General features: G+C 46.1%; 1 protein-coding gene across 1 annotated transcript in view; it reads right to left on the bottom strand.

The window, feature by feature from the left end:
- SHISA8 (shisa family member 8) overlaps positions 1-17,197 on the bottom strand; it is an 802,771-nt gene extending 785,574 nt beyond the window's left edge. Inside the window, exon 1 of the mRNA XM_063940337.1 lies at positions 16,684-17,197. Coding sequence (XP_063796407.1) covers positions 16,684-17,192 — 509 coding nt within the window. The 5' untranslated portion in view covers positions 17,193-17,197. The remainder of the gene's footprint in view (positions 1-16,683) is intronic.
- Between the last annotated feature and the right edge of the window lie 608 nt (positions 17,198-17,805).

Below are 17,805 nucleotides of genomic sequence, written 5' to 3'. Positions count from 1 at the left end.
AGGAGTGACACTGGAGGGAACACGCATGGCAGCTGAAAGTTCCATTGAATTGCCAGTGCATCCACGAACGCTGCTTGAGGAACCCTGGACCTTGGTCCAAAGACCGGAACTTTGTGATTGTGTTGAAACGCCATCAGGTCTACATCTGGTAGGCCCCACTTGTCCTCTAGGAGTTGAAAGACTTCCTGATGAAGACTCCAATCTCCGGCATGCACGTCCTGATGACTGAGGAAATCCGCTTACCAGTTGAGGACTCCCGGAATGAACACTGCCGATATTGCTGGCAGATGGCGTTCCGCCCAACAAAGATTTTTTGACACTTCCATCATTGCCATGCAGCTTTGAGTGCCACCTTGATGGTTTATGTATGCCACCATAGTGGCATTGTCTGACCGTACCTGAACAGGCCTGTTCTGTATCAGAGGCAGGGCGAGAGACAAAGCATTGAACACTTCCAGAATGTTTATCGGGAGGAGTGATTCCTCCTTGGTCCACTGACCCTGGAAAGTGTTACTCCAACACTGCGCCCCAACCTCTCAGAATGGCATCTGTAGTCAGTAGGACCCAGTTAGGGATCCAGAAGGGATGGCCCCTGCTCTATTACTGGTCCTGTAGACACCAGGTCAGCGACAGACGAACCTCCGGAGTCAAGGAGATCATGTGAGACCTGATCCGATGAGGTAGTCTGTCCCACTTGGAAAGGATTAACCTCTGTAGAGGGCGGGAATGAAATTGAGCATACTCTACCATGATGAAAGCCGACACCATGAGGCCTAGTACTTGCATCGCCGAGTGTATCGACACTCTTGGGCGAGAGAGGAAGCATATGATTCTATCCTGAAGTTTCAGGACCTTCTCTGGAGACAGAAACAGCCGCTGACTGTGTGTGTCCAGCAGTGCCCCCAGGTGCACCATGCTCTGAGCAGGGACCAGCGAGGACTTCTTCCAGTTGATGAGCCACCCATGGGCTTGTAGGAAGTTTATAGCCATAGACAGTATTGAAGAGCGAGGCTCCATCTGTATTTGAGCGGGTGGTAACAACCCATTGCACCCCAACCTAGGGTTGGGTAGTACATGAGTGCACCCTTTCCTGGGAAAGGCGAGTGCAGTCGATTTCTGTATGTGTATAATAGGGTGAATTTCTAATTAGCCCATTTGTGATCATAGCTCTCTCATGCACCCCTTTCTAAAAAATATATGTGTAAATTTTACATGATAGAGTAGGACTTGCAGTAAATGAGGTACCTTGATGTCGGTTGCAAGCTTAAATGGATTGTACGATTCATGAACTAAAACCCCAGTTTTATCCAGTTATGTATCAAAGTATTGAGGTGAATGGAGAGAGCAGGGTTCTGGTTATATGTATATATGTATATATATGTATATATGAGCAGGTGGTCACAGCCAACTGCACCCCAACATAGGGGTGGGGAGTACATGAGTAAACCCCTTTCCTAGGAATGGTGAGTGCGGTGGATTCCTGTATGTATGTATATATACATATATATATATATATATTATATAATATATATATATATATATATATATATATATCCAATTGGTTCAGCACTCCTATTCAAAGTGTACAAATACCTGCATGCCTGTATAATACAAAATCCAGTGGTAGACACCCTTGCATGGGTGAATAGACACAGGCCAGCACTGCAGAACTTCATTTGGAAAATCCTGCAGTGCCGGCCCGTGTCTATTCACCCATGCAAGGGTGTCTACCACTGGATATATATATATATATATATATATATATATATATAAAATCATATTATTAGTGAAGGTCTGTAAGGACTTTCCACTACTTACAGTAAGTATGCCTATGATGGCCATTTTAGGTTAAGGCACAGAAATAGACAGGTCAGGAGGAAATGGGTGAGGTTAAGGTAGAGAGAGAGGTCAGGAGGAGGTGGGTGAGGTTAGGGCATAAAGAGAGTGGGAAGGAGGAGGTGGGTGTGGTAATGGTATGAGAGAGATAGGTGGGTGATGTTAGGGCAGAGAGAGTGAGAAAGCGTCAGGAGGAGGCAGGAGATGTTAGAGTGCAGAAATAGGTCAGGAGGTGATTGTGATATTGTAAAGGTTAGGATACAGAGAGACAGAGATCAGGAGGAGTTGGTGAGGTTAGGGCACAGAAAGAGGGATGTGGGTGAGGTTAAGGTCAGAAGGAGGTGGGTGAGAATAGGCCACAGAGATACAGAGGTCTGGTGGAGGTGGGTAAGGTTAGGACACAGAAAGAGGGATGTGGATGAGGTCAGGAGGAGGTAGGTGAAGTTAGAGCATGAGAGTAGAGGTGGGTGAGATTAGGGCAGAAACAAAGACAGGAAAGGAGGAGGTGGGTGAGGTTAGGTCACAGAGATACAGAGAACAGGAAGAGGTGGGGGAGGTTTGGGCACAGAGAGACAGAGGTCAGGAGGAGGTGGATGAGGTTAGGGAACAGAGAGAGGAAGGTGGATGAGATTAGGGTACAGAGAGAGTGAGGTGTGTGCGGTTAGAGCAGAGAGAGAGAGAGAGAAGTCTGGGGGATGTAGGAGAGGTTAAGGCACAAAAGAGAGAAATGCACGAGGTAAGGCCAGAGAGAGAGAAGTTAGGAGGAGGTGGGTGAAGTTAGGGCATGAGAGAGAGGTGGTAGATGTTAGGGCAGAGAGAGAGAGTGGTCTGGAGGAGGAGGGTGAGGTTAGAGTACAGAGAGACAGAGGACGGGAGGAGGTGTGTGAGGTTAAGGCACAGAGAGTCAGAAAGACATCAGGAGGAGGTGGGTGTAGTTAGGGTAGAGAGAGGGAGAGGGAGGTAAGGCTAGGGTACAGAGAGAGGGAGAGGGAGAGTTCAGGGCACAGAGAGAGAGAGAAGTCAGGAGGAGGTGGGTGAGGTCAGGGTATGAGAGAGGGAGGCGGGTGAGTGATGTGAAGGCAGGAAGAGTGAGAGAGTGGTCAGGAGGAGGCAGGATAGGTTAGGGTGCAGAAATAGGTCAGGATGAGATTGGTGAGGTTAGGGCACAGACAGACCGAGGTCAGGAGGAGGTGCGTGAGATTAGGATACAGAGAAACAGAGGTCAGGAGGAGTTGGTGAGGTTAGGGCACAGAAAGAGGGATGTAGGTAAGGTTAAGATCAGGAGGAGGTGGATGATGTTTGGGCACAGAGATACCTGTACAGAGGTCTGGAGGAGATGGATGAGGTTAGGGCACAGAAAGAGGGATGTGGGTGAGGTTAAGGTCAGGAGAAGGTGGGTGAGGTTAGGGCACAGATATACAGAGGTCTGGAAGAAGTGGGTGAGGTTAGGGCACAGAAAGAGGGATGTGGGTAAGGTCAGGAGGAGGTGGGTGAAGTTAGGGCACAGAGAGATATAGAACAGGGGGAGGTGGGGGAGGGAGGTGGGTGTGGTTAGGACACAGAGAGAAGGAGGTGGATGAGATTAGGGTACAGAAAGAGGGAGGTGGGTGTGGTGAGAGCAGAGATAGAGAAGACAAGAGGAGGTAGGAGAGGTTAAGGCACAAAAGAGGGAGATGGTTGAGGTTAGGCCAGAGAGAGAGAAGTTAAGAAGAGGTGGGTGAAGTTAGGGCATGAGAGAGAGGTGGGAGAGGTTTGGGCAGAGAGAGTGGTCTGGAGGAGTAGGGTGAGGTTAGGGTACAGAGAGACAGAGGTCGGGAGGAGGTGGGTGAAGTTATGGCAGAGAGAGGGAGGTGGGTATGGTTAGGGTACAGAGAGAGGGAGGTGGGTGAGGTTAGAGCAGACAGAGGGAAGTCAGGAGGAGGAAGGGAAGGTTAGGGTGCAGAGAGAGACAGAGGTTAGGGTACAGAGAGACAGAGGTCGGGAGGAGGTGGGTGAGGTTAGGGCACAGAGAGTCATGCAGACATCAGGAGGAGGTGGGTGTAGTAATGGGAGAGAGGGAGGTGGGTAAGGTTAGGATACAGAGAGAGGGAGGGGGTGAGGTTAGGGCAGAGAGAGAAGTCAGGAGAAGGAGAGGGAGGTTAGGGTGCAGTTCGTGCAGTGCAGTTGCAGATGGCTGGTGGAGTGCGAGACGAGTGAAGCTGCACTCACCACGCTGCCCTCGCCATGTTGTGCTTGCCACACTGCTGGCTCGGTGGCGAGCACAGTTTTATTCCCACTGTATGGGTGTCGTGGACACCCACAAGTGGGAATAGTCCCTGTTAGTCGGCATGCCGACCGTCAGGACTGTGAGGGGGCGGGATTTAGGCGTCGGTATTGTCAGTGCCAGATTAACGTCCACATGGTCCTGGAGCTGAAATGTATGAAAGGTCTATTGTGTACAGCTGCAGCAGATCGGATTAAGGAGGGGGGAGCAGGGGATATGTTATCCTGGGGCCCCTCTCTCAGGGCCCCACCGTGCCTGCCGTCAACCACTAGCCGATTGCATCCATTTTTATTTTTTTATGAAGAAGTTCAGCTGGGGGAAAGCCCCTCCCCTATGTGTACAGTGGTTTTCACTAATACTGCCACCATGCACCTTGAAGCTGAGTACCCAACATGGTCAACTCACATCAGCAGTGGGCGCTGATTTACATTTGCTATTAGAGGAGGCATCAAATAGAAGGAGCAGTGAAGGATAGCTGAAGCTCCGTTACGTCTCTGTTGAGCAGCAGAGGACTTCAAATATAGGCTTTATCAACCCCAATTTGAATTAAAAGGAAGACTGCGGAGTAGTTGCTTGAAAGCATTGTGCTTATATAGTATATTAGATACATTTTTAGGGCATAGATAGTACCTACCTACAACCACTTTATAGTGCAACTACTGTATATCAAGAGAAAAAAATTGTGTGCGTGTGTGAAAGGGTGAGAACTGTATTGTCTGCCTTTCCTTGGGCGCTGAAATAGTTTAAATAATAAAAAAAAAAAATACAAAATTGTTCACTCCATATTTATTTAAGTGTTCAGACCCCATTTCTAGTCACTGCAGTAAATTATAAAATTAACTGCCTTCTGAGCTGTTTTGAAAATAAATATTGTAGCTGCAATGACAATACTGCACCAAGGGGGTCATTCCGAGTTGATCGCTCGCTATCAGTTTTTAGCAGCCGTGCAAACGCTATGCCGCTGCCCACTGGGAGTGTATTTTAGCTTAGAAGAAGTGCGAACGGTTGTATCGCAGAGCGCCTGCAAAAAAATGTTGTGTAGTTTCAGAGTAGCTCAAAACCTACTCAACGCTTGCGATCACTTCAGACTATTCAATTCCGGATTTCACATCACACACCCGCCCAGCGTTCGCCCAGCCATGCCTGAGTTTTCCCTGGCATGCCTGCGTTTTTCCGAACACTCCCTTAAAACGGTCAGTTGCCACCCAGAAACGCCCACATCATGTCAATCACTCTGCGGCAAGCAGTGCGACTGAAATGCATCGCTAGACCCTGTGCAAAACTGCATTGTTCGTTGTGCTCGTACGTCGCGTGTGCGCATTGCGCCGCATACACAGCACTGCCATTTTTTAGCCTGATCGCTGCGCTGCGAACAAATGCAGCTAGCGATCAACTCGGAATGACCACCCAAGGCTGTAAGGGTTAACCTACCGCTTTGCAGATGTGCATGCATGAGCCAGTTTGGGTTTTCCTTATTAATTAAAAAATACAAACACATTCTTAAATAAGAAAAATTTAAGATGATAAAGAATATCTGAAAAAAGTCTTTACAAATAAAAATATATCCCCCCTTCCGCCCCCCCCCCCCACACACACACACAATCTTAAACTTAGATGGCGCTAACAGAACAGGTAATGTGGTGGTGCACGTACCACTACTCTACTAGTTTAATTATATATTACAGCGAGCATCAATAACCACTATCTATTGCAGAGAGCATCAGTGACCACCATACAGACGTGTCCACTTACATCTTACATCCCTGCATGTTAAACAGCCCTTCTAGTCACATCATGCAGTGGCATGACTCGGTAGTGCTGAGCGTCTTTATGTTCGACTTTTTCCATTAAAAAGTGTGTTATTCACAGAATGATGTGACTAGGATGCACAAGCAGTTTATTCTGATTAAAATGATATGCAGCATGTCTATATTCTGTGTGCGACAGCAGCTGTATGCATCAGGGACGTGCGGTGAGCTAAATTGCTCAGGAGGCACAGCAAGCCTCAGAGACAGATTTACACACAATATATGAGTCAAAGGGTACATCTGGGCATTATGCACAGGTGCAGCATTATAAACTCCTGGAAATTTGGTGAGTTTTGATCAGAGATGTGCAGAAAAGATAAGCAGGTGAGGCAGCCATAGACTTTTTACTCCAGAGTTTTGGCTATAAATATCATTAGAATAATGCAAAGAAGATATTTCAAACAAATTATTTGTATTTTTCATATACTTTATACAGTCAAAACTCTGGCACAAACGATAGTATGACAGGAAAGGCTCTGCCTCACCTGCCTCATTTTTTTAGGGCAGGGTGCTGATCACTGAGGAGGGCACATTTTAATTTTGAAGGGCACATTTTTGGTGTGACGCTTTGCACACAAAGCATAGCGCATATGTCTATAGTTGTTATACATATATTTTCACCTTAGTGTATCATATACCGATACATACATATAGGAGACCCATGTAACACCCAACATCTGTACTGAGAAAAATACTGTATATGTCCAGTCTTCATGAAAGAACGGCTGTAGCATATAAATAATAAGTAGATAATGAAGGTTTCTTCCAGTACTGAAGTAGTTCTAATCCTTATGAAAAGTTAAGCAGAGGGTTAAAATATATAGGTACAAAATAAGTCTGTTCTTCTACTAGGGAAATAGTGTAAGCAGTACATGCTCACTGCTTACCCTGTTCTTTCCCTCTTTATCAGAATGCTGTGTTATACAGGCAGCCACAGTAGTGATGTCATTTCCTCCTCTGCTATCGCATTCGCAGAAGACAGAAATTGTGTTCCAATTTCAGAGATGGGCAAGGAGTAGACCACTGCATTGTAACATGCACTGTGACTGTTGCATTCTGTATACAAGGGGGTGATTTTTGATCCTGCAGGGTGCACTGAAAAAGGGCAGGGTGCTTTTTCACATTTGAAAAATGGGCAGGGTGCAGCACCCTGCTGAAACAGCCTAGAAGGAACACTATTACAGAGTGCATCAGTGATCACCATATACAACAGAGAGCATCAGTGACCACTATATATTACAGAGAGCCTCAGTGACCACTGTAAACAACAGAGAGCATCAGTGACCACTATATACAACAGAGAGCATCGGTGACCACCATATACTACAGAGAGCATCAGTGACAACTATATATTCCAGAGAGCATCAGTGACCACTGTATACTACAGAGAGCATTAGTGACCATCATATATTACATAGAGCATCAGTGACCCCTGTTTACTACAGAGAGCATCAGTGACCACCATATATTAGAGAACATCAGTGACCACTGTATATTACAGAGCGCATCAGTGACCCATATACTACAGAGAGCATCAGTGACCACTAGAGCCATAACTAAACATTTTGGTGCCGGTGCCAAAATGTCCATTGGTGTCACCATCTATATTTTATAAAGGGCATGGCAGCATCTGTTAGTCACATTACACAGCACAGTAGCGTCCGTTAGTCACATTACACCACACGGTAGCGTCCATTAGTCACATTACACTGCACAACAGCGTCCGTTAGTCACATTACACCACACGGCAGCATCTGTTTGTCATATTACACCACACAACAGCGCCCGTTAGTCACATTATGCTGCATGGCAGCATCCATTAGTCACATTACACCACACGATAGTGTCCGACAGTCACATTACACGGCGCAGTAGTATGTAGCATATGTTAGTCACATTACACCGCTAGCAGTGCCTGTTAGTCACATTACACCACATGGCAGTGTCATTTAGTCAATATTCACATTGCACCGCACAGCAGTGTCTGTTAGTCACATTACATAGCACAATAGTGTACGACAGTCACATTACACCGAGCAGTAGTGTATAGTGTCCGTTAGTCACATTACACCGCTAGCAGTGTCCGTTAGTCACATTTCACTGCACGGCAACACCCGTTAGACACTATTCACATTACACCGCTTAGCAGCATCCGTTAGTTACATTTCTCTGCATGGTAGTGTCCGAGTCACATAACAGTGCACAACAGCATCTGTTAATCACATTATGCTGCACAGTAGCGTCTGTTAGTCACATTACGCCGCACAGCAGCGTCCATTAGGTACATTACACTGCATGTTAGTGTCCGAGTCACATTACACCGCACGGCAGCGTTTGTTAGTCACTATTCATATTACACCGCTCAGCAGCATCCGTTAGGTACATTACACTGCACATTAGTGTCCGAGTCACATAACACTGCACAATAGCATCTGCTAATCACATTACGCCGCATAACAGTGTCCGTTAGGTACATTACACTGCACGTTAGTGTCCGAGTTACATTACACTGCACAGCAGTGTCTGTTAGTCACATAACGCTGCACGGTAGCATCCGTTAGTCATATTATGCCGCATGGTAGATACAAAAAAGATATTTATAATATGTTATTTGTATTTTTCATATACTTTATAAAGTCAAAACTTAGTCTCTGGCATATACAGTAGGTTAGTATGACAGGAAAGGCTTTACCTCACCTGCCTCACCTCACCACATGTCACTAATATAAATACATGTATATCTGTATATGCATACTGTGAATATGTCTGAGTACAAAAGCACTTTCAGTCAGGGAAAGTATGCATAGTGAATTCAGATTCTCAATAGAAAGTGCGGGTTAAACATAAGAGCACTGACAGATATATGTACATTTAAAAAATAGTATTTTAATTACCTACCGGTAAATCCTTTTTCTCATAGTCCGTAGAGGATGCTGGGGTCCATATTAGTACCATGGGGTATAGACAGGTCCACCAGGAGCCATTGGCACTTTAAGAGTTTAACAGTGTGGGCTGGCTCCTCCCTCTATGCCCCTCCTACCAGACTCAGTCTAGAAACTGTGCCCGAGGAGACAACATACTTCGAGAGAAGGAATTACACAGATAGTGGCGAGATTCATACCAGCTCACACAACAAGGCAAATCCGGCCAACAGGCCAGAGAACTCAGCAACAGCTGAAACAGTATTGAAACAGGAACGAACACAGAACTTACGTAGGAACCAGGTAGTACTGAACCAATATAACCACTGCAGGATAAAGAAGCACTGGGCGGGTGCCCAGCATCCTCTACGGACAACGAGAAAAGGATTTACCGGTAGGTAATTAAAATCCTATTTTCTCTTACATCCTAGAGGATGCTGGGATCCACATTAGTACCATGGGATGTACCAAAGCTCCCAGAACGGGAGGGAGAGCGCGCAGGCTCCTGCAGAACTGCTTGACCAAACTTCAGGTCATCAGAGGCCAAAGTATCAAACTTGTAAAACTTAGCAAACGTGTTCAAAACAGACCAAGTAGTTGCTCGGCAAGCTATAAGGCCGAGACACCCCGGGCAGCCGCCCAGGAAGAACCCATTTTACCAGTAGAGTGGGCCTTAACCAATTTTGGACACAGCAATCCTGCTGTAGAATAGGCATGCTGGATGGTGAATCTGATCCAGCGAGAAGTCAACTGCTTAGAAGCAGGACACCCAATTTTCTTGGGATCATAGAGGACAAATAGAGAGTCAGATTTCCTGAGACGAGCAGTTTTCTTCACATAAATCTTCAAAGTCCTCACAACATCCAAGGCCTTTGAAGCAATTGAGGAGTCAGTAGCCACTGGCACCACAATAGGTTGGTTGATATGAAAAGCTGACACAACCTTAGGAAGGAACTGTGGACGAGTCCTGAGTTCTGCCCTATCTTCATGGAAGACCAGATAGGGACTTTTACAGGACACAGCACCCAATTCCGACACACGTCGAGCAGAAGCCAAGGCCAACAAAGTTACCGCCTTCCATGTGAGAAACTTGATTTCAGCCTCCTGTAGAGACTCAAACCAATCCGATTGCAGGAACTACAACACCACATCCAGATCCCATGGTGCCGTTGGCACCACAAAAGGAGGATGGATGTGCAGAACCCCTTTCAAAAAGGTCTGAACCTCAGGTAGGACAACCAATTGTTTCTGGAGGAAAATGGATAAGGCTGAAATCTGGACCTTGATGGAGCCCAATCTCAGGCCCATATCCACACCTGCTTGCAGGAAAAGGAGAAACCGTCCAAGTTGAAACTTCACCGCAGGAAACTTCTTGGATTCACACCAAGACACATAATTTTTCCAAATTCGATGGTAATGTTTAAATGTTACCCCCTTCTTAGCCCGTATCAGGGTAGGAATGACCTCGCTCAAAATACCCTTCCGAGCTAAGATCTGGCACTCAGCCGCCATGCCATCAAACGTAGTCGTGGTAAGTCTTGATAATCGAACAGCCCCTGTAGTAGAAGATCCTCCCAAAGAGGCAGAGGCCTTGGATCTTCCAGCAGGAGATCCAGGAGATCCACATACCAAGCCCTCCTTGGCCAGTCTGGAGCAATGAGGATTGCCAGAACCTTTGTTCTTTTTACAAGCTGTAGAACTCTTGGAATGAGAGGAAGTGGAGGGAACACATACACTGATGGGAACACCCACGGTGTTACCAGTGCGTCCACTGCCACTGCTTGTGGGTCTCTCAACTTGGAACAGTACCTCTGAAGCTTCTTGTTGAGACGGGAGGCCATCATGTCTATGTGAGGAACCCCCCACCAACCGGTTACCTCCTCAAACACCTCCGGGTGAAGGCCCCACTCTCCTGGATGGAGATCGTGTCTGCTGAGGAAGTCCGCTTCCCAGTTGTCTACTCCCGGAATGAAGATTGCTGACATTGCTATAGAATGCCTTTCTGCCCTGATCTTCATTCCACCTTATCGGTTTATGTAGGCCACTGTGGTCACGTTGTCCGACTGCACCTGAACAGCCCGATCCTGTAGAAGGTGTGCTGCTTGAAGAAGGCCGTTGTGTATGGCTCTTAGCTCCTGGATGTTTATTGGAAGAAGGGATTCCTGATTTTACCACTTTCCTTGGAAGGCTTCCCCTTGAGTGACTGCTCCACAAGAAGGATCCAGTCCTGAACTCCAAACCTTCGGCCCTCCAGAAGGTTAGGTAGTTGCAGCCACCAGAGGAGCGAAATCCTTGCTTTCAGCGACAGACGTATCCTCTGGTGCATATGTAGGTGAGATCCCGACCACTGGTTCAAGAGATCCAGTTAAAAGGACCGAGCATGAAACCTTCCATACTGCAGAGCCTCGTAGGAGGCAACCATCTTCCCCAGAAGGCGGATGCACTGATGAACCGATACCTGGGCCAGATTCAAGACATCCCGGACCATCGTTTGAATCACCAATGCTTTCTCCACCAGTAGAAACACCCTTTGCACCTCCATGTCGAGGATCATCCCCAGGAAAGACAGCCTCTTTGTTGGCTCCAGATGAAACTTTGGAAGGTTCAAGATCCAACCGTGCTCCTTGAGCAGATGTGTCGTGAGAGCAATGGATCTTAACAACTTCTCCCTGGATGATGCCTTGATCAGCAGGTCATCCAGATATGGAATTATGTTCACCCCCCGCTTGCGGAGGAGAACCATCATCTCTGCCATCACCTTGGTGAAAATCTTTGGTGCTGTGGAGAGACCGAATGGCAGTGCCTGAAATTGATAGTGATTGTCTAACAGTGCAAACCTGAGGTAAGCCTGAAGCGGCGACAAAATAGGAATGTGGAGGTACGCATCCTTGATGTCCAGGGACACCAGGAACTCCCCCTCCGTCAGTCCTGAGATAACCGCTCTCAGAGACTCCATTTTGAATTTGAAGTCCCTGAGATAAGGGTTCAATGATTTCAAGTTCAGAATTGGCCTGACCAAACCATCCGGCTTTGGTACCACAAAAAGGTTCGAATAGTAACCTTTGTTCAACTGATGAGATGGAACTGGAACAATGACCTCCGACAATACCAATTTTTGGATAGTGTCCAGTAAAATAGCTCTGTCTGCCGGCAAAGCCGGCAAGCCTGATTTGAAGAATCGGTGAGGTGGGAGAGTATGAAACTCCAGCCTGTACCCCCGGGACGCAATATCCTGTATCCAGGGATCCAGGCCGGACGACACCCAGACGTGGCTGTAATGCCGGAGTCTCACTCCCATCTGACCTACATCCAGGCAGTGCGGTCCACCATCATGCTGAGGACTTTGAGGCACCAGAAGCAGGATTTTGGTCCTGGGAACCTGCAGGAGCAGGCTTTTTGGATTTGGCACGACCACCTCTAAAGAAGGTGTGAGAGGGCTTGTTCTTTCTAGTCCTAGTGGGCCGAAAGGACTGTGACGTGTTGGGAGAAGAAGGCTTCTTCGTAGCTGGTGCAGCTGTGGGGAGAAAAGGAGACTTACCCGCTGTAGATGTGGCAATCCACGCATCCAGCGCCTCCCCAAACAGAGCCTGACCTGTATAGGGTAGGCTCTCCACACTCTGCCCGGATTCCGCATCCGCAGACCATTGGCATAGCCAGCGACCCCTGCGAGCCGAGACAGACATGGAGGAGATCCCCGCAGCCATGGAACCCAGATCCTTCATGGATTCCACCAGAAACCCTGTAGAATCCAGTATGTTACGTAAAAACAAATCAACGTCACCTTTATCCATCGTAGTCAAGTCCTCCTGCAGAGTGATTGACCACTTTGCTATTGCTGTTGAAAGCCATGCACAGGCAATAGTAGGCCGCAGCATCGCCCCTGAAGCCATATATATGGATTTGAGCGTAGCATCCACCTTGCAATCCGCCGGGTCTTTCAACGGGACAGGCAAAACCACTTGTTTTGACAGCCTGGAAACAGAGGCGTCAACTATAGGCGGGGACACCAATTTTTTTCTATTGTCCTCTGGGAAGGGAAAAGCAACCAGAACCCTTTTAGTGATCTGGAATTTTTTCTCCGGTTTTCCCAGGCCTTTTCAAAAATGGCATTTAATTCCTTAGAAGCAGGGAAGGTGAGAGGGGCTTTCTTACTGTCTGTGAAAAAAGACTCCTCAACCTGCTCAGGAGGTGTGTCAGAAATATTTAAAAAATCTGAGAAATAGCCCCCCTAAGAGAGGCTAACCACTCCGGTTCCCTAGCCGGGTGCTGCGCTACAACAGTGCAATACTGATTACATGGGATGGGATCTTCCTGAGACGATATATCCTCTGCAGCATATGAGACAGAGTCTCTAGACACGGTTGCTTGCACACCCCACACACCCCACATACACACAGGGTACAGGGCAGACAGAGTTTCCATCCCCAAGAATGGCAGAGAGACACAGAGATTGGAGCCAACCCACACACAGCGCTATACAGGTATAGGGAGACCCTTAACCAGCGCTCACTGTGTCCCTTAATAGGTGACATAGTCTATACACAGCCTCCCCTCCCTTCTACAACCCCCTAGTACAGTACAGATAGCTGGAGTTGCTCTGGAGGGACTGCTCTTCACAGGCAGCGTGTCTGCAGACAGAAAAATGGCGCTTAACGCTGCTGAGTCCGTTCTGAGGAGAAGCTCCGCCCCATTAATGGCGCTGTCTTCCCGCTCTTCCAAGATTATACTGGCCTGAGGATTTTGTCCTGGCTGAGATCTGAGGACCCCAACGGCTTTCTGGTCAGTGTAGGGTTAAGGCGCCGGCTCAGGGCGCCCCTCACAGCGCCGTACCATGTACCGCTGAGCCCCCGGAGCGCAGTCAGTACTGCGCTCCCTACCATGTAGCCGCCATCTTCACATTGTCTCCCCATTGACTCCCTCGCCACACTTCAGCTCTGCATGGGGGTGGCGGCATGCTGCCGGGGTGAGCATTCCCCTGCGGCGGGGAGCAATCTATCCCCTCTGGCGCTTAGTGTCCAGTTAGCGGAGACAGTGACTCAGACCCCACAGGGCGGACACTGCTCCCCCCCTCAGTCCCTTGATGCAGGGAGGCTGTTGCCAGCAGCCTCCCTGTAAAATAACAAACTCTAAAAAAAACTTTTACTAAAGAAGATCTGTAGAGCTCCCCTAGCTGTGACCGGCTCCTCCGGGCACATTTTCTAAACTGAGTCTGGTAGGAGGGGCATAGAGGGAGGAGCCAGCCCACACTGTTAAACTTTTAAAGTGCCATTGGCTCCTGGTGGACCCATCTATACCCCATGGTACTAATATGGACCCCAGCATCCTCTAGGACATAAGAGAAAAGAACATTAATAGATTAAAACGTTTTCAATACCAGAAAGAGAGTGCATACACTTCCCTAAATCACATTAATAATAATACAGTACTAATTAACTATTTTCCAGCAAGTTTACTAAAATGATTTCCAGATTATACTTAATAGGCTCTAACACTTTAGAAACTAAATAAATTACATTTATTAAGAGAAAATCATACAGTAAAAATCTTTTTTTTTTAAACTGTTCAAGTGTTCAATGTAATCTGTCTTTAAATTGTCATCCAGCTAAATAAAAGTAATCTACCAGTATTAAACATGTAATAGGAGCAGCCTGAAATTCATTAGTCCAGAGCTACAGTATTGTCAAGTTCCTTGCACTACTCAAATAAAATGTAGAAGAGGGAGTGTTGATCCTAACATTGCTATTATTCCTAGTGCAGTATTACAATTAGCAAGTTATTGAAAGCCCTAAATCCATGGACCGATGTCACTGTTCCAGTGCATGTCTTTAAAGATGCGCAAATTTTCAAAACATTTCCACAAAATATTAGCATAGTTAGACTCATGCCTAAAGTAGGTTCTATAATACTAAAGCACAAAAAGTTGAAAGTGAAAATAAGGCATTTCCCTTTATATGGATTGTACAGTATCACACATCCCTAGTCAGTTAGGCATACAGTGTCTCTCCCCATACCCCCCTCCTCTCTATCCTGACTCTCCTCTACTGTGATGCTGCCTGGGGGAAGAGTGCTCTGGCACTGAACCTGTCCTATATATTGCGAAGCTGAGATTACTATGTATACTTCCCAAGGCTGGAATCGTTGCTGCACTCAAAAATACAGCATATACAGATGTGCATGTGTGTATAGATAGAGAGAGAGAGATAAATACAGTATCATATATGTATAAAAAAGCAACACCCTCTTTACTTATTGCCCCCCCCCCCCCACCATAGTATTTACACCCATAGCATTTGCAGTGTGTAAGTAACTAAAGTAACATCCATGCACTCATCAGCTGCAATTCACCTGTACAGAAGATGCATCATGTGTATCTGTCTATGTATCTGTCTATGTAACATATGTACATTACATCAGAACCACCCCAGCATTCAGCACCCATAAACCTACTCATGATCAGTGGCAAATTTCCCATTAGGCACGTGCCTAGGGACGACACTTGTTTGGGGGCGGCACTTGGATGCTTGTGTCGGTAACTTCAGCCCAAAAAGCACCAGCAACTGCAAAATATTTCCATTGTACTGTATTATATACCATCTTGAATGGAATGGGAAGGACATGTACAAACTGACCCTTAGTAAATTTTTATACAAAATAAAAAATATAAAAATGTCATGGCGGCTTTTTGTTATCATTCGATTAATTGGCTATCATCAAATGAGGGCTTATAAACAATCAATAAAAATAATAAAATGTTTTGCTCAAATAATTTCACTTATTTTGTAGTTACCTTCCCATCTCCTCCTTTTTGTACCTGTTCACTCTTAAAAAGTGCATTTGTTTTGTTTTGTTCGGTTTTTAATTACTGTCCATTTGAAAACAGAAAAATGACCCTAAACATAATACTCCGAACCTGTTAATTATTGTGCTTTGGAATCGTCTGTTAATACATAGTGTATACAGTACTACAGTATGTTGTCACTATATTGTTTGATTTAGAAAAAAAAAGTATCCAAACATCTGAACAGACACAATTGCAGGACCCTGCGAATACAACTAGCCATCTCTAAGCCTTATCATTACTTGTTGCAGATGCTAATAATGATGCTATTTGTAGGGGTGTGGTATGGAAGGTAGATAGTAACTAGGTCGACCACTATTGGTCGACAGTAACTAGGTCGACAGGGTCTCTAGGTCGACGTGGTCTAGGTCGACAGGTCAAAAGGTCGACATGAGTTTATATTTGGGTTTTTTGTGTCGTTTTCTCCGTAGAGTGACCGAGAACCCCAATTAGTGCACCGTGTCCCCTTGCATGTCTAGCTTCGCTCGCCATGCTTCGGGCAAGGTGCCTGGCTCCACTACCGCTGTGCTCGGCACAGGTTACCATTTCCAATAGGGGTCAACCTAGATAGTGTCGACCTAGTTACTGTCGACCTAGGGACTGGATCCCATTTGTAGACCAGTATTCACAGTTACATAACTAAAGCTGCAGTCGTTGTACCTGTAGGCAGTCTGATGCCAGAGGGTTTTAATTACAAGAATCATGTAAACAAGTATATAGAGAACATATGTTTGTAACAAGACAACTCTCCAAAGGTATAGTTTGTCAAACTGCAAATTTCTACACTACTGTAATAGTAACAAATGTTTGTTACAAAAAAATACATAAATATCATCATTGCTAAATAAAATGTGCATAAAGAAAATGATGCAAAGTTTCGTCAGCAGTCACTTAAATCATTACTCCCTTTTTTTTTTCCTAGTAACATTAGTTTTCCATGACCCACAACAGAATTTCTTAACTGTGATGACATTTTCTTATTTTGTTCCAATATAGGCGCATTTGCGTTCTCCTTACCTGGACACATTCATGTCCGTTTGAGGTCTCTGCGTCTTCTCCACAGCCAGTTTGGTGAAGATTCCCACCAGCACCATGAGCGCAGCCACTCCGCATATAATATACACAATCATGTTGGTCTTATCCTTGCTGGGGTCGTCAGCCGAGTCCTCACCGCGGGCAGGTGGCTTCCCTGTGTTGGCCCAGTTTGGAGTGTCATAGTTGGAACACATACTTTGGTCCAACCTCCCATGTTTGAACTGGCAGCAGAAGCGGTAGCCACATGTACCACAGCAGTATAAGTAGCTGCTGGCATTGCAGTTAAATGGTGGGTCCCACTGGCCCATCACATCGTAGTAACCTCTACAACGCTCAGCTACTTGAGGTAGCTCTGTAGGGACAGGGGCTTTTGGTGTTCCGTGGACCGTCTCTTCTGCAAGACCTGCCTTTGTGTTCGGAGTCCTGGCTATCACCCAGAAGGGATCCGACAGTGCGAACCAACATAGTCCAAGCCGCAATATAATCTCCATCCGAAGCTTCCTTCAAACTATTTTCTGCTTTGCACAAAAAATAAATAAATCTGGTTACTAGGACTAAAGTGCTCCGTGGGTGAGTTTTAAGATCAGTTATAGGGGAGAAGCTTTACCCAGGAAACTCAAAAACACTCTGACTCTCGTGCGTTGTCCTTTGTAAGTCCTTTACTCATTGTTAAACCAGGAATATTTCCCATCGAGGCTCATTCTTCAAATTTTGGTACATAAATGTATATTGTCTGATTTGTTCTCAGCCATTGATTTAAAAAACAAAACAAAACACACGCTCTTGTGGTTTAGTAACCACAGTTTATTCCTTTTATGTTGTGTTTTGTGTTTTTTCCTTTTCTTCGTGAAACGTCCTCACTGACTGAGGACTCAGCAAGTGTGAGATATGTGCTTGCGAGGGAGGAAGGGCGCAGTTAGTGGAGGGAGTGAGCTGCGTGCTTCCAGTGCATACAGCTTCCCGGGTTTTGCTTTGCTGTCTTTTGGTGGACATCAGCCAGGAACTAAAATCTATCCTGTGTAAATGTATTTTTCTTCCAAACAGAAGACAGCAGATAAATAATTTTAAAGCATTCTGTTAGGCCTTTAGGCTGGGTACACACTA

Source organism: Pseudophryne corroboree, chromosome 9, assembly GCF_028390025.1.
Source record: "Pseudophryne corroboree isolate aPseCor3 chromosome 9, aPseCor3.hap2, whole genome shotgun sequence".
In the NCBI taxonomy this organism is placed as follows: Eukaryota; Metazoa; Chordata; class Amphibia; order Anura; family Myobatrachidae; genus Pseudophryne; species Pseudophryne corroboree.
The sequence above is the reverse complement of the archived record's forward strand: the minus strand, read 5'-3'. Positions and strand labels throughout refer to the sequence as shown.